General features: G+C 47.1%; 1 protein-coding gene across 1 annotated transcript in view; it reads right to left on the reverse strand.

Annotated features, from left to right (window-relative positions):
- The window catches only part of LOC120918315 (probable G-protein coupled receptor 158), a 190,974-nt gene extending 180,766 nt beyond the window's left edge, over positions 1-10,208 (reverse strand). The window contains exon 1 of the mRNA XM_040329837.1: positions 8,640-10,208. Coding sequence (XP_040185771.1) covers positions 8,640-9,607 — 968 coding nt within the window. The 5' untranslated portion in view covers positions 9,608-10,208. The remainder of the gene's footprint in view (positions 1-8,639) is intronic.
- Positions 10,209-23,146: the final 12,938 nt, after the last annotated feature.

Genomic DNA, 23,146 nt, shown 5'->3' on the forward strand with positions numbered 1-23,146 from the left:
AGGGCACAATCAGAGCACATGGGGCATATCGGGGCACATAAGAGCACACCATGGCACACGGCGCACATGGGGCACATCAGGGCACAATCAGGGAACATGGGGCACATAAGAGCACATCAGGGCACATGGGGCACAGCACATCAGGACAGGGCACATGGCACATCAGGGTACAGGGCACCCTGATGTATAGAGCCCAGCACATGAGGGTACATGAGGCACATGAGGGTACATGGGGCACATGAGGGCACATGGCACATTGGGGCACATGAGGGTACATGGGGCACATCAGGGCACAATCAGGGCACATGAGAGCACATGAGGGCACAATCGGGGCACATGAGGGCACAATCAGGGCACATGGGAGCACATCAGGGCACATGGGAGCACATCAGGGCACATGAGAGCACATCAGGGCACATCAGGGCACATGAGAGCACATCAGAGCACATGAGAGCACATCAGGGCACATGAGAGCACATCGGAGCACATGAGAGCACATCAGGGCACATGAGGGCACATCAGGGCACATGAGGGCACATCAGGGCACATGAGAGCACATCAGAGCACATGGGAGCACATCAGGGCACATGAGGGCACATCAGGGCACATGAGAGCACATGAGAGCACATGAGAGCACATCAGGGCACATGAGAGCACATCAGGGCACATGAGAGCACATCAGGGCACATGAGAGCACATCAGAGCACATGGGAGCACATCAGGGCACATGAGGGCACAGGGCACATCAGGGCACATGAGAGCACATCAGGGCACATGAAAGCACATCAGGGCACATGAGAGCACATTAGGGCACAGGTCATTTACTTGTTGTTTTCTTCAAAGGCAGAGTAGCGCAGGAAGCGTCTGTCATAAGGTCACTTGTCTCTCATGTCACGCTGCTACTCCCCGGCATCTCAGATAATGTCACAAGCAAATGGGGATGGACGAGAAGAGAGGAGGGGCCGCCGGGGAGTAGCAGTGTGACATGAGAGACAAATGAACTTATGACAGACGCTTCCTGCGCTACTCTTCGTGCACCTCAATCTACACTTCCGTGGCACCCGCCCTGCCTGCGGGCCATTTAAAACCGGTCCGCGGGCTGCAAATGGCCCGCGGGCCGGTACTTTGACACCCCTGGCCTAGGCTATAATAAGATTGCCAAGACCCTGAAACTGAGCTGCAGCACAATGGTCAAGACAGGTTTAACAGGACAGGCTCCACTCAGGCTCCATTTAGAACAGGCCTTACCATGGTGGACCAAAGAAGTTGAGTGCACGTGCTCAGCATCATATCCAGAGGTTGGGAAATAGATGTCTGAGTGCTGCCAGCATTGCTGCAGAGGATGAAGGGGTGGGGGGGTCAGCCTGTCAGTACTCAGACCATATTCCGCATGCTGCATCAAATTGGTCTGCGTATCTGTTGCTTTACAAGGAAGCCTCTTCTAAAGATGATGCACAAGTAAGTCCGCAAACAGTTTTCTGAAGACAAGCAGACTAAGGACATGGATTACTGGAACCATGTCCTGTGGTCTGATGAGAGCAAGATAAACTTATTAGGTTCAGATGGTGTCAAGCATGTTTGGCGGCAACCAGGTGAGGAGTACAAAGACAATTGTGTCTAGCCTACAGTCAGGGCCGCCATCAGGGGGGTACAGGCATTACACCTGTAAGGGGCCCGGAGGTCCCCAGGGGCCCGGATGGCAACCCCCTTTTTTTAGGGGCCAATTTTTTTTTTTTAGAGGTCCAGAGGTCCCCAGGGGCCCGGAGGCCCCGGATGGCAACCCCCCTTTTTGTATTTATTTTTTATAAAAAAAAAAAAATTTTTATATATTTTTATTTTATTTTTTAATAAAGGGCCATTTTTAATTTTTTTAGAGGTCCCCATATATATATATATAATATTATTATTATTAATAAAGGGCCCCGGATGGCAACCCCCCTTTTTTTATAAAAAAAATATATTTTTTATATATATTTTTTTTACATATATATATTTTTGTCTATATATATATATATATATATATATATATATATATATATATTTTTATTATTAAAGGGCTCAGAGGTCCCCAGGGCCCCATGTGTGGCAAACCCCCCCCCCCTTTTATTTTTATAAATGTTTATTTTTTTATTTTTGTTTATATATATTTTTTTATTTTATTTTTTTATTAAAGGGCCCTGAGGTCCCCAGGGCCCTGGATGGCAACCACCCTTTTTTTTCATAAATGTTTATTTTTTTACATATATATATATATATTTTTTTATTATTAAAGGGCCCAGAGGTTTCTTTTTTTCAATTTTATTAAAGGGCCCAGAGGTCCCGGATGGCAACCCCCCTTTTTTGCAATTTCTTTTTATATGTATATGTATATATATATATATATATATATATTATTAAAGGGCCCAGATGTCCCCAGTGCCCCAGATGGCAACCCCCTTTTTAAAAATATATATATATATTTTTTATATATATTTCTTATTTTTATTAAAGGGCCCAGAGGTCCCCGGATGGCTACCCCCCTTTTTTTATATATTTTTTCCTTTATTTCTTCTTTTTTGTGTAAAGGGCCCCCCCCCGCTTCTCAATTCGTGGCAGCCCCCCCGCTTCTCAATTTCAGGCGGCAGCACCCCCCCCCCGGTTCTCTGCTCCAGGGGGCCCATGCCTGAAGCTGTGTAAGGGGCCCCATAATTCCTGATGGCGGCCCTGCCTACAGTCAAGCATAGTGGTGGGAGTTTTATTGTCTGGGGCTGCATGAGTGCTGCCGACACCGGGGAGCTACAGTTCCTTAAGGGAACCATGAAGGCCAACATGTACTGTGACATACTGAAGCAGGGCAAGATTCCCTACCTTTGGAGACAGGGCCGCAGTATTACAATATGATAACGACCCCAAACACACCTCCAAGATGACCACTTCCTTGCTAAAGGAGCTGAGGGTAAGGGTGATGGACTGGCCAAACATATCTTCAGACCTAAAACCTATTGAGCATCTGTGGGGCATCCTCAAATGCAAGGCAGAGAAGTGCAAGGTCTCTAACATCTACCAGCTCTGTGATGTCATCATGGAGGAGTAGAAGAGGACTCCAGTGGCAACCTGTGAAGCTCTGGTGAACTCCATGTCCAAGAGGGTTAAGGCAGTGCTTGAAAATAAAGGTGGCCACACATAATATTTGGACATGTTCACTTTTGTTGCCAGCGGTTTAGACATTAATGGCTGTGGGGGGTTATTTACGAAAGGCAAATCCACTTTGCACTACCAAGTGCATTTCCAAGTGCACTTTCAGTGCAATTTCAAGTGCACATTGCACTTGTAGTTTGCACTTGTAGTGCAAAGTGGATTTGCCTTTAGTAAATAACCCCCTGTGTGTTGTTATTTTCATAATACAAGATGTACACTCACTACTTTACATTTTAGCAAAGTGTAATTTATTCAGTGTTGTCACATGAAAAGATATAATACATTTTGAGGGGTGTACTCACTTTTGTGAGATATTGTATATACTATATCATCAAAAGGATTCGGACGCCTGCCTTTACATGCAATTTAACATTAATGACATCCCAGTCTTAGTTCGTAGGGTTCAATATTGAGTTGGCCCATCCTTTGCAGCTATAACAGCTTCCACTTTTCTGGGAAGGCTGTCCACTAGGTTTAGGGGTGTGTCTAATGGAATGTTTGACCATTCTTCCAGAAGCGCATTTGTGAGGTCAGGTGCTGATGTTGGACAAGAATTCTTGGCTCAGAGTCTCTGCTCTAATTCATCCCATAGGTGTTCTATCAGGTTGAGGTCAGGACTCTGTGCAGGCCAGTCAACTTCCTCTACCCCAAACTTGCTCATCCATGCGTTTATGGACCTTGCGTTGTGCACTGGTCTGATTCATATATAATGGTGTGCAGGGGTGGACTGACAACCCATGGGGCCCCTGGGCAATAGAAGATTATGGGGCCCCTGGTCTTACAGATGGCAGCTAAAATCTCAGGATTTTCACATCAAAAGCATGTCGGTTTAAGATATAGCAGGGACAGATGTAAAAAAAAACACAGATTTTTACATACTGTCCCTGGTTTTATTGAGCCTGGCAACCCTGATGGGGCCCCCTAGTGTCATGGGGCCCTCGGGCAGTGCCCGAAAGTCCCAATGGTCAGTCCGCCGCTGATGGTGTGTTTTATTGTTTTTTGTTTTACAGGGGTTGGGCTTGGTCCCTTGGTTCTATTGAAGGCAGCTCTCAAGTGAGTTTAGGGTGGAGAAACTTGAGTGGCCTGCACACTAAGGTGTTTTACCTGTTATTTTTCTCCTTCCTTTATCACACCAAGATTTCTAGCAAAAGTGGATGATAGAGGAAACAAACAATTTAACACTAACAGAGGTGCTTACAATGGTCAACTCTTTTTTCTTTTTTTTTCCAGTTAAAACTTTCATCTCATCTCAGTAACTTTTTAAAAAGTGTTAGCTGGAGTTAATTTGTTAGTCAGTTATGTAAAGTGCATCTAAAATCTACCAGTTCATTTAAGGCCTTGTACAGATGAGGGGACAGTCCGCTGAAAACGGTCCGCCGTCCGTTTTCAGCGGACATGTCCCCTCGGAGATTTCTGTCTGATGGTTGTACACACCATCAGACAGAAATCCGCTCAGACAGACAGCGCGGTGACGTGTCCGCGCCGCGACGATGACGCGGCGACGTGTGCGACGCTGGAAGGTCAATGCTTCCACGCATGCGTCAAAGTGATTCGACGTATGCGAGGGATGGCGGGCCGCTCGGACATGTACGGTGAGTCTGTACAGACGACCGAACATGTCCGACGGACAGGATGCCAGCGGACATGTTTCTTAGCATGCTAAGAAACATGTGTCCGCTCGAAAACGGTCGGGTGGACAAATGTCCGCTGGAAACCTGTCCGGTCGGCCGTACACACGACCGAACATGTCTGCTGAAACTGGTCAGCGGAAAAGTTTCAGCAGACATGTTCGGTCGTCTGTACGAGGCCTAACACTACTCTATCCAGACAGTACTACTGTAGAATGGTGACTCCTCCTTCAGATTTCTCCTCCATACATTAAGGAGTCTCCCCAAGACAAGAAGCATGTTATTGGCTGGATCAACAGGTAAAAATAAAGGAACAAAATGCTAAAAAAAAGTAATCCAGCCACCACATTTAAGGATTGGCAAACTGCAATAATGCTATGTTAATGTCATACAGGTACAGTAACAGAATAAATGGTGACTGAATGCAGTAATACATAAAAACAAATACAGAGATGATTGTTTTGAGATACCTGATGGTGAGACACTTTTGTTTGTCCCACAGCAACCCTTGGGGCCATGCTGGTCCCCTTCTATGGCACTGTTACCTCCAGTGTGTGTGTGTGTGTGTGTGTGTGTGTGTGTGTGTGTTGTTGCTACATGTGCAGGTATTCTCCAGTCAGCTTGCTGGAACTTGTGGTGTATATGTTCACCTATGATGCTTTCTGCTGGATTCGTCTGCTGGGGGCACGATACACTGGTTTGGCTACAACTCTTATCAGGTGTGGTCAGTCTGTCAGGATTTGTGGTGCTTCATGGATAGTGGATAGTTACCTGCTAAGATGTGTAGTGTACCTGTTTTGCTATGTCTTTGTCTAATGATAATGTGTGTGCTGGATTGCTGGGATTTGTGGTTTATCCTCTGACTCATTTAGTCCACGGTTATATAGATGGCTAATTAAGTTGGCTACCTGGAGTGCATGATGCACTTGTTTGCCTGCTGAGGTGAAGCTGCTGGGACTGAGTGTGTCGAATTGCTACTATATATTTGCCTGCTGCAATTAAGCTGTTGGGACCAGTGGTGCCTGGTGCTCACAATTTTGGGGGGGGGAAGCAAACAAACCTTTGTGCCCATCAATTGCAGCCTTTGTGCCCTTCAAATGCAGCCACTGTGCCATCAATTGCAGCCATTGTGCCCATCAAACGCAAACAACTGTGCCATTAATTGCAGCCACTTGTGTCTATCAAATGCAGCCACTTGTGCCCGTGAAATGCAGCCACTTGTGCCCGTGAAATGCAGCCATTTGTGCCCGTAAAATGCCATCACTTGTGCTGTAAAATGCCATCACTTTTGCTGTAAAATGCCGTCAATTGTGCCCATGAAATGCAGCCACTTGTGCCCATGAAATGCAGCCACTTGTGCCCGTCATATGCAGCCACTTGTGTCTGTCACATGCAGCCACTTGTGCCCATTATATGCAGCCACTTGTGCCTATCAAATTCTGCCTCTTGTGCTCATCAAATGCCGGCACTGTGACCCCTGCCCGCTGTCTGCCCTGAACTTACCCCATCTTAGTGGTGGATAAGGCAGCGGGTGACAGCGGCAAGCTTTGGGATGGCTCCTGTGTCCTCCATACTTCCCCCTCCACTCCACTTTGGTCTGCTATGTGCCGAATCAGGGCACCTGTGCCTTCAGCCAATCAGGTGATAGGTATTAGACATGCGCTGCCTGATTGACGGAGAGGTGGTTCAGTGTTAGAAAAGCAAATATAAATTTGCTTTTCTAACACATCTGTGTGGACTGTGAGCACAATGTTTTGCGCTCCAAGTCCACCTTTTTGAAGCCTAATGGAGCCTATGGCTCTAATCAGGTGCTTCAGAAAAACACCCTGCCACTGGAATTCAGGGGCCCGGCATCCGAAAAGGGTCCGGATGCCTGAATAGGGGGTGGCATGGATAGATTTGTGCGTAGCATGAATCTATCCATGAGTCATAGAGGGTGTGGCTGGAAAGAGGGGGCGGCACCCATGCCCCCTTAATGGACGAGCCGCCCCAGACAGAATATATTGCTTTTCTTAGGGCCCTTTCACACAGAGGCATATTTCAGGCGTTTTAGCGCTAAAAATAGCGCATATATAACGCCTGAAATACTCCTGCCCCAGCATTCTCAATGTGAAAGCCTGAGGGCTTTCACACTGAGGCGATGCGCTGGCGGGAGAAAAAAAAATCTCCTGCAAGCAGCATCTTTGGAGCGGTGTGTACACCGCTCCTTCACCCCTCCTTCCCATTGAAAACAATAGGACACCGCGGTAATACCGCCGGCAATGCGCCTCTGCAGAGGCGCATTGCCGGCTGTATTAACGCTTTTTCAGCCGCTAGCGGGGTTAATACCGCACCGCTAGCGGCCAAATACCGCCGCAATTCCGACGGTATAGCGCCGCTAAAAATAGCATCGCTATACTGCCACTGCCCCAGTGTGAAAGGGGCCTAAGACTTGTGATACAGCTGCTGGTTCATATACTTAATGGTACATCATTTTGTTGGAACTTCTCTAGTGACAGATTAGAATTGCTTCAACCAGTTGTACACCATTGCTGACACAGAATATTTATTTATTTCAGGTACTTATATAGCGCTATCAATTTACACAGTGCTTTACATATACATTGTGCAGCAGCAGCTTGTTGTTGCTTCAACATATGTATATATGTTTTTGACACATAAATACATTTATAGGCACATCTTTTAACCATTAAGCCTCTGGGACTAATATTTCAAATATATACAATAATCAGTTGATATCATTACAAGTTTTATATACCTATATAACTTCCAGTAGCTACTATTAAATGTTATCTCTTTGTCCAAAAAGTTCAAATGTATTACTATATTTTATCAGCGGCTGGATTGTTAGTTTAAATTAATTGATTAACTTTAGAGTTATAGAATTACAATGATTAATTACCAGTGTTTCTATTGAATGTTGTGAATGCTATTGAATGGTGTAACATAATCTCTATACATTGGCAATATTTGTAGATAATATATAGTCATTTTTATATGTAGGTTCTTTGGATATACTGGTTTTCAGTATAGGCTCTTGTGACTTTATATATTTAATATAGTTATATGTACTAGATTATTTGTATTTAAAATTAACGTTTTAGGGACTGTCTGGGTTGGTGTGGCAGCTGCACGAATTGCTATTATGTCGGTTTTATCCTAAAGTTTTTCTCTCAATTTATAGTTTTTTTTTTTTAAAACTGTATATGTAATCAAAACAATCTGTATAATGTTTTAATAACTTTAGGTAGAAAACTTATCATAAGGGCATGGAGAACATAATTTGTTACTGAGACCTTCTCATGAGTGCACACAGGGTATGATGGTGATCACAGGGGCAGCAGTATATGGGCTTATTATGAATAGGGTAATACTAAGATGGCCAGACAGTGGTATGCATAGGTGGCTAGAAACTGGCATTCTAGGGCCATCTGTTATATGAAAGCTAGAGGATAGGAGATTTGCAGCTTAACAGCTGCTCAGTTTGAGGACTGATGTGAGTGATGCAGAATTCAGTATGTGTGAGAGACTAATCTTAGGGGGAGGGTAAAATGATGGACAGGTGGGGGACATGATGGACAAACAGCAATCACTATACAGAATGAGATGGTAAAGAGAAATATGCATACATAACCAGAATATTACCACATGATGACCCAGTTAATATCATTCCCCTGACTGTATTAATCACACTGTATTATCAACAGAGATATTTGTTCAGTCAAACAGACAATCTTCCTCCTCCCATCCTGTTCCTTTCCCTCCCCCATGTTACATGATTTTCAAAGACTCCATCTGTCCCCTTCCCACACATGAATATCAAGACCCACTTACTTAAACTCTGGACTCAGATCAGGTTTTAGCCCATAGAATGCTGTAGAAAGTGAGATCATCCATTTTTGTGAAAAGCGACTCCCCTCACATTCCAGAAAAGGCTTTGACCATTGAACTTGGTTTGGGTCCACAATGTAGCTGTCTCCACGGCTCCACTTAGGTGTCTCCAAACTTTGCAGGTCATTTACTAGAATGGCTTTGGTAAGAGAGAGGTTGGTTTGAAAGCTGTTCCATATACCATAATTTTTTATATGTCTTACACGGTGCAGGGTTGAGGAGAGGTCTTGAAGAAGAATTTCATGACCTTCCTTTGTTGCCTGAAGAAGTAGCTGGGGTTTAGAGGATAGAGGTTGGGCAGTGAAGGAGAGTGCTGCCCGACGAATGTGTGGATCTCCCCCAGCAAGACTGCGAACCAAAGCATGATACCATTCCATATCTTCTCGTATACTGGATTCTCGCATGTCACTGGCTTGAAATATCATATTAAGGAAGTTGGTGGCATGTAGAAGATAGTCAATTGGTCTTCTGACATGATGGAGAAGGGATTCAGGTGGGGATCCCTGCAGGTCATTTATCTCATACCTCCTGGTGCAGTTCACTTCTGACAGAGACAGAAAATCCCCTGAGTGCAGAAAATGTAGAGCTGCTTTTTTGCCTTCTTCATCTGGCTGGTCTGGTTCAGGAGTAGATGGCTGTGGAGTAGTTGTAGGACTGGTGGTTGTAGCATCTTGTGAAAATAAAGATGGGGTCAAAATTGAATAAGTAGGAGAAGAGTCTTGCAAAGAGGGTAGCGATGAAAGATCTGAAGGAGTAGGCAGGGGCAGCGAGGATGTTGGAGTTGAAGGAGTTTGTTTTGGGGTTAATTCATTAATGTCATTGTTCCAAGAAGGGCTCTGAAAATCCTGGTTGGCATGAAGAAAAAGCTGGGCATGATGGCACCACAGCAGTGCCCACCACATCACCTCCATCTCACCAGAAGTAATATATCATGCCAGAGATGCCCTTCCTTCCAAAAGTCCTGGCTCCGTCCCTTGTTTATACAGAAATTTCATTGCACAGCAGGACCAAATGCCTACCAGGGCATGAATCCCCATGATCTCATTCCATCTACAGAGGAATCCCCAAAGTAGATCTCAGCTACAGTCTCACGTGAGTGCTGTGTATGTATCTGTCCTTCTCTAACAAACTAAGATTCCCATGCTTCCTTCCCACTTCTTTCTTTCTGCCTCCACCTCCCTCTCTACATCTGTATTATCTGACTTCTCCTCTTCTCCTTCTCTCGCTCTCTGTTTCTCGCTGTGTTCTCTTTTCTATCTTAAATTACTTTTTCCATTTATATCCCTCTTGTTGTATCCCCTTTTCTGTCTCTATTCATCTCTCTGCCTCATCCGCTCCTGCAGCCCCTCCCTCTCCAGCCAGTTCTAGTTTTATGAACGTCACTTGGTCCATCAGTCTGTGCCTGGCACTGCCCCATGCCCTATGCCCACTTCCCATGACATGGCTGCCTAATCCTATGCTGATAAAGCAAGCATTGCTGGAGAAAAGATAAAAAATCCAAAAGGAGCAGGAGAGTCTAAAAAAAATGCAGAATGCAAGGGAAATCTGATAACAAATAAGGGCGTCAGTTACTACCCAGGGATAATGCTAAATAACGAGCGCGTGAATGCAGGGCTATGCTTGCATGTGATGATGAGTTCTGAAAAGAAAAACCCTGCTATAGGTTAATCTATAAAATAAACCATTATAGTATTAAACGAGCTGACATTGAGTACTGTAGTCCTTTATGTGGAGATGTTAATCAAAGGGAGCATTGGCCATATGGTGGGGGTGCAACAATGTTAGGATTTACTGCAGTGTGTCCAAAAAATTTGAAAAACAAGCAGAGACATGGCTGGATGCTGCCACCTTTGTAAATGTAAAAAACATCGAAGGATGCAACTAGATGTGCAATGCAGAGCTTCAGACAAGGGCAAGCACTAATTCATGGGTCAAAGAGAAGTATGGTGTAAAATATGTAGAGTAAACATGTGAAGAGGTATGGGCTGTGTGGGATGCAGACAGATTGTGTGGCTTTACAGATGGGGGGGCTATTCTGTCTTTTTTTTCCTAAGCTAGGAGATGCCGGTTATGTCGTCACACCCTGGATGAAACTCCATGGCAACTGAGGCTGAATTGTGCCCCCTCCATCAGCAGCAACAGACAGTCTGCTCAGCAAAAGGAGTTAGCGGAGATACACAAAGCTTTGCTATTAATGCAGACATAAAAGAGGTAGAAAGAAACAGATTGGAAGCAAATGTGACTGATAGATAGTTATCAGATTGCTAAATATGTTTTCACCTTTTTTCATCCTTTTTTTGCATCTCGGTGCTGCTGATCTCCTTGCATTCCAGTAATGGCTGCACGCCATTTCTCAGGGTGGGTTTTGGGAACAGTGAATCAAGCCTGCATATTGTGTATTAACTCGTAATCTCCATCAGTAGCCTGTGTGACAATGCAGGAACACAATCATCTGAGACAGGGACATGGCACTATCACCCTATACCAGGGAGTACCTTATAAAAGACTGCCTGCATGGCCACAAAGTATTTTAACCACTTGTTGTCCTGGGCAACTTTTAAACTTTTCAAACAGATATTACAATCATTATTCTTTGGTAGAAAATTACTTAAAACCACAAAACATTGATGTAGTACCCCGATGTTTAGGCAGGGTTGCTAGTAAATTTACCTTCCAGGTATAGTTGCCTTGGCCAATTGATAGGGGATCAATTCTGGAATTGCTGCACTTCTCTTCTCTGTCACTAGATGGCCAGGTATCTGGTGGCATTAGATAAGACAAGGGCATTGCAAGGACAGATTAGGAATAGATGGGATATCTCAGTCAATGGGCAGGGATCTTCTTTGGTCCCTTGGCCTGCTGGGAGAGCCTATTTATTTGGGTGAGGTCAGGTGATCAGGGTTCTGTGCCACCTGGATGGCTGTCTGAGAGCACGTGTGTTGTGCTGACCCATGCTGCTAGGCCAGAGCCTGAGGTCTTTCCCAGGGACACCTGGCTGCTAGGCTGTCTGAGGGCCTATCTAGAAGCAAGAGAGCAGGGTAGGGTTGGGACTGCCGCTTGCAGTCCAACCAGAAGTGACGGTTCTGCCGGCCAGAGAACCTATTGTGGTCGGAGATGGAGGGGAAGGTGTCGCCACTAAGAGACCACCCACCTTATTGAATGCTGTTAAACACGTGTAAACGCTGTTATACGTGCCTAAATGCTAGGTGCATTTAGCACTTCAGCGTTTATGCTTTTCAATGGCCAGAATAAAAAATTCTGGCCAATGAAGTAAATAAATGCCCAAACTCCAGACACTGCTAAACCCTGCTAAACTCACCTTAAAAGGCTCCATGCACATTGGCATAAAAAAATGTTGCTTCTCCAGGAGTTTTGTGTTCTGCTTGTAGAAGCAACTCAATCCTATGTGTTCATGCGCTTACAGGCATATTTTGAGATCAACGTTAAGAGGCAGAAAAAAAAACCTTCTCATTCGCGTTTCCGATTGGAGCTCACTGGCAGAAAAAAACATAAAACTCTCCTAAACTCATCTAAACTTTGTACAAAAAATGATCTATATGAACGTTTTTTACTCCAAAGAGAACAGATGCTTTTTAAGCCCAGTGTGCATTGAGAATAAGTGGTTTGAAAAAAATGCAGCTTAGGTGAGTTTATAACACGGATTTCTTGTGTCAGGGTAAACAACATTACTAGAAACCAGTGTGCATGAGGCTGTAGTAAGGTAATTTTCCCCCCAAACACACACATACACACACATTTTTATACATACACAATATGCATTTTTATATATATATACGTCACTTTGTTGTGTCACAGACAGGGAATCCGTGATGGGGACGTCAGGTGTCACGGGTACCCGGTGTGTTGGAGGTGGGGATGTGGCCAGTAAAGTCTGTGTCCTTCCAGGACTTTAAGAGATTCACATGGTAAATTTGGTGTGGTTTCCTTTTCCCTGGCTGGTAGACTTTGTAGTTTACCTCCCCCACCCTTTCGACAACCTCAAAGGGACCCTGCCACTTGGCTAGAAACATACTTTCCACTGTGGGAACCAGTAGCAACACTCTGTCCCCAGGGTTGAAAGTACGGACCTTAACACCCCGGTCATAGACCCTCTTCTGGGCCTCGTGGGCTCGCTCCATATGTTCTCACACCAGGGGCACGACAGCTGCGATGCGATCCTGCATCAAGGAGACATGCTCTATGATGCTCCTATATGGGCTGACCTCTCCTCACGTTTCTTTGGCAACATCCAGCAGGCCCCTGTGATGTCTACCATACAAGAGCTCAAAGGGGGAATAGCCTGTGGATGCCTGTGGAACCTCTTGTATGGCAAACATGAGATATGGTAGCAAAGAAAATCCCAGTTTCTCCCATCTTTGTCGACCACCTTTTTCAGCATACTTTTTAAAGTTTTATTGAATCTTTCGACCAGACTGTCTGTTTGGGGGTGGTAGACAGAGGTTCAGAGATGGGAGATTTTGTATAATCTACACAGTTTTTTGGTAACCCTGGACATAAATGGGGTGCCCTGATCGGTTGAGATAGAGTGGAGATCTCCACTCGACCAAACACCTGGACCAAGTCCTTGGCGATGGCCTTAGCGGAGGTGTTGCGCAAGGGTATGGCCTCAGGATAGCGAGTGGCATAGTCCAGAATCACCAGAATATGCTGGCGACCCCGGGCGGATTTCACAACCAGCCCCACCAGGTCCATGCCAATCCTCTCAAAGGGGACCTCGATTATTGGTAGAGGGACAAGGGGGCTGTGAAAATGGGGCGACGGTGCTGACATTTGGCACCTTTGGGGCACGATTCGCAGTACTCCTTGACATCTGCATGCAACCCGGGCCAGAAAAATCTCTGAACGATTCCCTGTTTTTTTCAACACTGAGATGCCCCCCCATTACATGACCATGGGCCAGGTCTAGCACCACCCTGCAAAAGGGTTTGGGAACTAGTAGCTGTTCTACCTTGTTCTCTACACAAGTAAAATGCGCAATATACCAGAAAAACAGATGTCCAAACAGTATTAAAAATGATAACTAGATGTACATAGTGATTTGTACAATCAAGGAAACCTAAGGAAGAGTCCAGGTTCTTAATATAGGAAGTCCAGGGACTGGAGAGGGATAGTGTAGCAAGGGTTTAAGTTACACTCTCAGGGCTGCCATCAGAGGGGAACAAAAACCATGTTCCAGTTCTACAGGAAAAAGCAAAAGAAAAGAGATGTCTCTGGGTGTAGCAGTTTTTAATTAAGTGCGGCTGCCTTGTCATACGCAGCATGTACCTCTCGAAACGTGTCGCATGCCAGTGACGTCAGCATCCCTCGCCTGCCATACCATCGTGCTCCAAGCCTCACTCTGGAAATCCTCCTCCATCGCAGCCGGCCTTTTCCATCTGTCATCGGTGAGATCGAATCCTCAGCAGCACAGCGCCCCAGCAGGATCAGAAGTGGACTGACAGACCTGATGACCTACCTCCCCTCGCTTGGGAATTGTTTTATGCTTTTATTTCACCATCTAAATGAGAGTGGCCTATGTTTACTACTCGATTAAAATTAATTTAAAACTGCTACACCCAGAGGCAGGGGTGGGCGGGGGGGGACAGGGCAATTGCCACCCCCGAGAAATTGGCTAATTAGAAATTAGCTAATTTGTAGTTGCGGAAATTGCGGGAGCTGGAGAATCTGAGCGTCTGCGAGTGACAGAGCCAGGGCCAGATTAAGAACATCATGGGCCTGGTGCTGAGGATTTTGGTGGGCCTTTTATAAAAAATAAATATGCAAACAATTTTTTGTTTATAACAAATTTAATTAAAGAGCGAGAGGGAGGATGAGAAAGAAAGGGGGGATGAGAGAGAGAGGATGCACATGAGCATGCATGGGAATGACATCAATGCATCCAAGGCAAGTGACCGAAGGCACAGAGCCCAGAAGGAAGACCAGGTGAAGATGGAAGCGCCCGGGACCCACCGACAGATCACAGATCGCAGCACTGGAGGGCTCAGTCTGACAATTTACCCTAATGTGCTAATATGCTGTCAATACTTGTACATTGTGGCATAACCTACCTCAGGGCCTCTAAAAAGTCGTAATGTTAGCAAAGTTTACTACCGCTTTATTATCACAGGATCCCAGGAGCCTCTCATGGGGGTCCCCTACTGACCCGGTTGCCCTTGGGCAGTGCCTAAGTGCATAGTTGCCAACATTTCAAAAATATTTTTAAGGGACACCTTTTTACAAGTGCTATATTTAGAGTAGCTGAGATCCCCTATGTTCCTCTATACATCACAGTAGTAATCACAAAATTTAATAAGCACTAATAATGGGCAGAACAAATATGAGGACTGAGAAGATTTCCTTTAGTTGAACTAACAAAAGTGTTCCCATTCTAGAGCTGGTAACATTGAGGATATTCAGTATAATTTTAAAGAACTGTTTTTGTGGGTAAGAGGCGTAGGAGAGGAGTATGGATGGTATAAAACTGGGAAGTATGTGCAGGTGATGGAGAGGAATGTGGAGGGTCTAACAGTGGGCACTATGTACAGGAGAGGAGTGTGGAGGGTATGACAGTGGGCAGTATGTACAGGAGAGGGGTGTGGAGGGTATGATGTGGGGGCAGTATGTACAGGAGAAGAATGTGGAGAGAAAGATAGTTGGCAGTATGTAGAGTGTGAAGGGTAAGGTTGGGTTACAGTATGTACAGGAGAAGAGTGTGCAGGGTATGACAGTGAGCAGTATGTACAGGAGAGGAGTGTAGAGGGTATGATGGGGGCAGTATCTACAGGAGAGGAGTGTGGAGGGTATGATAGTGGGCAGTATGCACAAGAGACTAGTGTGGAGGGTATGACAGCCGACACTATGTACAGGAGAGGAGTGCAGACGGTATGATACTGAGCAGTATGTACATTAAATGAGTGTGGAGGGTAAGACAGTGAGCAGTATGTACAGGAGAGGAATGTGGAGGGTATGAAAGCGAGCAGTATGTACAGGAGAGGAGTGTGGATGGTATGCTACTGAGCAGTATGTACATGAGATGAGTGTGGAGGGTAAGACAGTGAGCAGTATGTACAGAAGAAGAGTGGGGAGGATATGACAGTGGGCAGTATGTACAGGAGAGACGTGTGGACGGTATGACAGTGGGCCCTATGTATAGAAGAGAAGTGTAGAGGGTATCACAGTGGGCACTATGTATAGGAGAGAAGTTTGGAGGGTATGACAGTGAACAGTATGTACAGGAGAGGAGTGTGGAGGGTATGACAGTGGGCAGTATGCACAGGAGAGGACTGTGGAGAGTATGACGGTGGGCACTATGTATAGGAGAGGAGTGTGAAGGGTATGACAGTGGGCAGTATGTACAGGAGAGGAGTGTGTGGAGAGTGCGACAATGAGCACTATGTACAGGAGAGAAGTGTATGACAGCGGGTACTATGTACAGGAGAGGAGTGTGTAGGGTATGACAGTGGGCACTATGTATAGGAGAGAAGTGTGGAGGGTATGATGGTGAGCAGTATGTACATGAGAGAAATGTGGAGAGTATATACAGGTGAGGAGAATGAAGGAATCTGGGAGGGAAAAATATAAAGGTTTGTGGAAGGATGTTTAGGAAATGCGTAGTGGTTAAGCGGTACATACATGGATTGAAATTACGCCAATTAAGCAGAGACCAGCCATAGTCGATCTATGTATGGGCTAGCTGGTTTTACACAAGTCAATCTATCTGACTTGAGTACAACCAGCCTGTCAGGTTTTTCCCAAAACAATCAGTGCTGCCACCTATAGTTAGCAACACTGATCATTGTATTCACAGGCAGAACACAATAACACTGCAGGAGTGATTCCCCCATCCACAGGTCAGCAGGTGAGAGGGTGTGTGGGGACAGGCTGGGGAGAGATACTAGTCATTCCTTAGAAGGCTCTGGCTAGTATCAGCCAGATACACACAGGTTACATAAGCCACAATCGTTAGAGCGAGAGCAATAATTCTAGCACTAGACTTCCTCTAACTCTAAACATGTAACCTGTAAAAAAAAATTAAAGCATCACTTGATATACAAAAATGAATTGTGCTAACTTTAGTGTTTTTTATATATAATGTTTGAGGGTTCTGAGTAATTTTCTAGCAAAAAACAAATGATGATTTTTACATGTAGGAGAGAAGTGTCCGAATTATCCAGGGTAGCAAGGGGTTAATTACCATAAGTAATATGCAAATAATTATTATAAGCCCTGTGATCTCATCCTCTCAGTCTGCTGCTGGCTGCTCTGTATGTAGCTTCTGACAGGCTGTGCAAGAAGCCCTGTATCTAATGTGGAGTCTCTGTGACCCCTGGTCGCTGAGCTACAATCCTCGAAGTCCGTTTTTTTTTTTTTTTTGGGCAAATGGGCCTATCTTGAGGAAGGGGCCTGGAGCTGCAGCTCCAATAGCCCCTATGTTAATCCGACCCTGGACAGAGAGGGCGGGTGACAGCGCGGGCTGCTGTGAGCCTCGGTGTGTGGGCGGGCGGCTCGGTGGCGAGTGAGAGTCAGAGTGGGTGGTTAGCTGGTCGGCTCTGTGGGTGAGTGGGCGGCTGGCCAATCAACAAGCTGGCAGCCGCGGGAGCAGAGAGATAACATCATCTCTCACCGCCCCGCACCCGCCCTGCATCCCTGCTGTATCTTCCGCCCTCACTGTGCAGGCAGCAGAGAGATTACATCTTTCTGCTGCCTAACTCTGACAAGCAAAACACCACCCTAGTACGTGACAATCCGCAAGGTGTGGCAGGTGATGTGGCAAGTGACAATCTACATCTGGTGGCAGGCAAGTGGCATTCTGCAACTTGTGGCAGGTGACGTGGCAAGTGACAATCCGCAACATGTGGCAGGTGACGTGGCAAGTGACAATCTGCAACGTGTGGCAGGTGACATTGCAAGTGACTAGAGGTCGACCGATATATCGGCAGGCCGATATATCGGCTGATATTTGGCCGTTTTGGAGAAATCGGCATCGACCGTTTTTTTTTCAAATTAGCCCGATTTTTAACATGGCCGCTAGCGGTGCCACGGCTCCGGAGCTAGACCAAGGGCGCTGCCTTTCCTGATGCTGTGACCGTGGCGGCAATCCGCGGATTCCCGCCGCGGTCACAGCATCAGGAAAGGCCGCGGCTTCGGCCTAGCTCCGGAACCGTGGCCATCTTGGTACACCCTGCGCGGCAGCCAACCAGCGGGCCTGTAACAGCCAATCGGCGGCCACCGCTGCCGACACCCTCCACTCTGGGGAAAAAAAACGTCCCCTGACATGCTGCGCGCCCTGCCTCTGCCTACAAATCCCAGAATGCAGCGCGGGCCGGCAGTTACCGGCCCGCGCTGCATTCTGGGATTTGTAGGCAGAGGCAGGGCGCGCAGCATGTCGGGGGACGTTTTTTTTCCAGAGTGGAGGATGTCGGCAGCAGCCCCTGCCGATTGGCTGTTACAGTCCCGCTCTGCCTTCTGGGGATTGTAGGCAGAGGCGGGCAGCACGTCAGGGCCAGGGACATTGGAACTTTCTTGTGCTGGGAGATGGAACAGAGCCTGGAGCACTCCGCTGGTGGCAGTGAATGACATTGGGCTGTACTGGTGGGCACTGATGAGGTAATGCACTGATGAGGTAATGCACTGGTTGGCACTGATGAGGTGATGCGCGCTGGTGAGATGCACTGGTGGGCACTGATGAGGAGATGCACTGGTGGGCACTGATGAGGCTATGCGCTGGTTGGCACTGATGACGTGATGCGCTGGTGGGCACTGATGAGGTGATGCGCTGGTGAGATGCACTGATGGGCACTGATGAGGTGATGCACTGGTGAGATGCGCTGGAGATGCACTGGTGGGCACTGATGAGGTGATGCACTGGTGGGCAATGATGGGATGCACTGGTGCATTGGTGGGCACTGATGAGGTGGCACTGGTGGGCACTGATAGACACCAATGAGGTGGCCCTGATGGACACTGATAGGCTGCACTGGTGGGCACTGATGGGCTGCACTGATGTGGCACTGACAGGCTGCACTCCACCCTAAACAATTATCTCCTCTCCACCCTAGGTTTTTGGAGATGAGGGGGGGAAAAAAAGAATAAAAAAAAAAATATCGGCCTAAAATATCGGCCGCAAAAATCGGCAACACATATCGGCCATCGCCCGCCCCGATTTCCAAATATCGGCATCGGCCAGAGAAAAACCCATATCGGTCTACCTCTACAAGTGACAATCCGCAACATGTGGCAAATGGCAATCCGTAATATATGGCAGGTGACGTGGCAAGTGACAATCCGCAACGTGTGGCAGGTGACATGGCAAGTGACAAGCTGCATCCGGTGGCAGGTGGCATGGCAAGTGACACACTCGGGGCTCCCACTGATTCTGCATTATGGTGAGTTGAACCATTTCATTCTATATTACAATGTAATAATATAAATAATGTGCTTCAATCATCCTGATACCATAACAACCATGGTGCCGTGATCATTGAAGAGCTAACCCCAGCCATTTCCCTGATAAATTCCCCCCCCCAAATTTTTTTTCTTGTGCCCCTCCCAACACTAGACTCTGGATCCGCCCCTGCCCAGAGGTGCCTTTTTTCATTGTGCTTCTACCTCGTCCTCTCCATGTTTTATCACGCGATACAATAAATTGTTTTTAATTGCCATGTAAGGGAAAGACACCACCCAATTAGGATCCACGGGTTCCCCATCCAACATTTTAACGTTTTCCCTTGCTCTCATAAGGGTGGCCTCTCACAGTTGCTCGGTACAGAAATCCTCTCTCCTGACCTCTAAATCGGGTACCACATTTTGGCTACTCTCAATGTCAGGGTCAGAGGGATTCTCCTGTTCGTTACCCTCAGGCTGGGAGCTAGCTTCCAGGTCCTCTGGCTCCCCAGCCATGACAGGGAAAGGAAGAGGATCTCCGGCTTCCTCAAACCCACCAACAGCATCCCCTTCCCTTTGGCAAAAAGGGTCTGGTGAGAGTTCCCGTGCTTCCCCAGCAGGGGGAGCTCTATCTACCAGCCCCCCTTTTCTCTCCCATAAATTCCATAAATGGGGAAAATCTCTTCCCACTAAAGCTTCATGAAGCAGTGAAGGGACCATCCCACACTGAATGTGTTACACTGCCCCAGGGGGTATTAACCTCCACTGCCGCTGTCTGGTAGTCTTGAGCATCCCCATCAGGCCCGGACTGGCCATAGGGCAGACCGGGCATATGCCCGGTGGGCAGGGGCCGCCCACTTCTGTTGATGTCTAGACCGCATAGCTGTATATAAGCGGCGAGCGCGGCCTGGACAGGGTTAACATGGGCCACGGCTGCCGCTCACCTACTGCTATGCGGCCGTGCCTGTGTCCCTGTTTTTTCCGGCGCATGGGCTGAGCTGTGTGTGTCTCTCTCACACACAGCTTAGCCTCAGAGCCGACACGAACAGTTCCGCTCTCTGCTCTCGGATAGACTGCTCCTCCTCTTTCCGCCCCTCTTCTGTGTCTGCCACACCCACACACTCGGGGGAGATGTGAAGGAAGCAGGCAGCCTGTGCCTGAGCCTCCATTTCTGAGGTGAGTAAGATCACCCTCTCTCTCCTGCCTCCCAGTGTGCAAAACGGATTTAAGGGGTGCTCTGTGGACTCTGAGTGAGTAACTTGTATAGCGCCACAAATGCGAACTAAATCACCTCAAGGCGCCCTTTTTTCCATCCGGTGTCGTCCTTATCCTTCAGAAGAGGTGGGACTCTGATGCAAGAGGGGGGCTTTGATGACCAGAGACCCCCTAACATCAGAGTTCCCCTTTGCACACATTCTCCCTATAGGCTAAGTTCACACTTGTGCGATGTGGGAACCCTGCGAATCCACTGCGGGTTTCCGCATCGCACCCAAATCGCATATGCGAACTGCTGGGGAGTGTCATACAATGTTAACGACACTCCCATTTCAGCTCACATATCGCACTGCAAACTGACGGTTCGGACATGAATCAGATCGCATAGGTGTGAACACCCATGCAATGTGATTCTGGTATGTACCAAAAAAGGGTGCTGTGTGTGTTTGGTCCGAATGCGATATCAGCCATACTATCTGTATGGTTGAAATCGCATTGCACGGACATCACATGTGATTTGCAGTGCAATGCGAATCACATGCAATATCGCACAGCGCACTAGTGTGAACCTGGCCTAAATCAGGGTTCTCAGAACACCACTTTACATGAGATCACCCTTAAGGCCAGGTTCACACTAGTGCGCTGTGCTGTATCGCATGTGATTCACACTGCACTGCAAATCACATGTGATGTTCGTGTACTGCGATTTCAGCCATACAGATAGTATGGCTGATATCGCATTGCATTCGGACCAAACACGCACAGGACCCTTTTTTTGGTCCACACCAGAATCGGATCACATGGGTGTTCACACCATGCGATCCGATTCATGTCCGGACTGTCAGTTTACAGTGCGATACGCGAGCTGGATTCACAGGGTTCCTGCATCGCACAAGTGTTAACCCAGCCTAAATAAGGATTCCCATTTACATTAGAGTCCACAGAGCTCCCCTTACAGTAAGTGGAAATTCTGCAGACTCTAAGGGGGGGGGGGGGGTCTGTGCAGACTCTGATGTAAGGGGGCAGGAGGAGCTGGAGAACTGCACAGTGATCAGAGAGTAAAAGGGGGCACTGTGATTACAGAGAAAAGGGGGGTAATTGCAGGGGCCCTGTAATATATAAGGGGCCTACCTGTAAAGGGGTACTGTAATCATTACAATGCCCCTTTACAGTGCTGTCCCCATTATATCACAGTGTGGAGGACACCTACACCAGCCACCCCCGCGAATGCCTACCGAAACAAACCCCCCCTGGTTCCTGGTAAAATGGGCTGCTCAGTCTTAAATGCCCAGGCCTATTTTTTGTCCCAGTCCGGGCCTGGTCCCCATGGATGCAAATCACCCCAATAGTACTGGGGTGTAGTTTTGTGAGATTTACACAATCATTCCTGACTAGGGTCACCACACTATCAGAGTCTAGCAGGGCTGTCAGTGGCTTTCCATCCACTGAAATAACACGCATCTATTTTTCAATGTGACTCTGACACGCTGCAGTACATGTGACCTGTGCAAACAAAGAAATGTGTCTTTTCATATAAGCAAAATCACATTGCATAGGTTCATCATTTATAGGACAGATTGCAGCAATATGCCCTAATGCATGACAACGAAAACATTGGCCCAGATTCAGGTAGATTTGCCCATTACTTACACATGAGCTGCTCAGCTGAATTTCTCTGCGCTGGGGCAATTTTGCCAAATTGCCACCTGATTCAGGAATCAATTGTTCATTTAATTTGCTCCTGTTTAAGGCAAAGCTGAGGGCGCAAGGCCGCGCAAGTCAAAGTGGGTGTGCCCCTATGTAAATGAGGATTTTTCGGCTCAGCGGAGGTTTGCGCCGGGCGCGCGCATGCGCAGTTAGAGCGCTGCCGTCTGCGCATGCGTCAAACTGCGCCTAGCATACTTTTAGGGCAAATCCTGCTCAGCTGCTTGCACTGAGCAAATAAATAGGAGCAGACTTGCGCAGGTTCTTTGCTGAATTTCATCCTGCTTTTTCCAACCCCCCCTGAGCAAGGAAATTCAGCCCATTTTAAAGAGATGGCACCTCCCAAAGGAACTAAAAAAAGAAAGGCAAACTTTGTGGCTGCGGAGATGGACATCCTAATTGCTGCACTCCAGCAACATAAAGAACTCCTATATGGTGCCCAGCGGGCAAACACCACCGTTGCCCAAAGGAGGGCTATCTTTGAAGCCATAGCCCTGGACATCAATGCCCTGGGTAATGACGATCGTTCCTGGGATGACATTAAAAAAAAACTGAATGATATGAGGCGGAGGGTCCGGGATAAACTGGCTCTTATCCGAAAACATACCGGTGGCACGGGAGGTGGCCCGCGATGTAAGATCCGCCTAAATCATGAGGAGGAGCTTATTGCCCAAACTTTTGTGCAGGAGCAGGTGGAGGGACTTGCAGGGTACGACTCCACTTGTTGGGAACTTGGGGACTGGTAAGTTATTTTTGTTTCATATCTGCTGTGCATCATGGGAGGGGGTAGAAGTGAACATATTTGTGGGTAGAAGTGAAGATGGAACTATTATTTTTGTTTCATATCTGCTGTGCATCATGGGAGGGGGTAGAAGTGAACATGTGAGCAGTGTGTTGCACCAGCAAAATATTTCGTTTTGGTGTCATCCACAGGTGGTGATGAGGATGATGAAGCTGGGCTGTCTTCGGCTGCGGGGCGACCCACGCCATCCATACCTGAGCCAGGGGTCCAGTCAGGCCCCATGGACATTATGGCAATGCTGGTCCAGGAGTAGATCCTACCGGGGCCAAGTATGGTGGAGGAAGTTGTTTTGGAGGAGGATTCCTTTTTCCTCATCCAGGAGGACTCTGGCTCCCTCCAGGAGGAT

The sequence above is a fragment of the Rana temporaria genome, chromosome 12 (assembly GCF_905171775.1).
Source record: "Rana temporaria chromosome 12, aRanTem1.1, whole genome shotgun sequence".
Classification (NCBI taxonomy): Eukaryota; Metazoa; Chordata; class Amphibia; order Anura; family Ranidae; genus Rana; species Rana temporaria.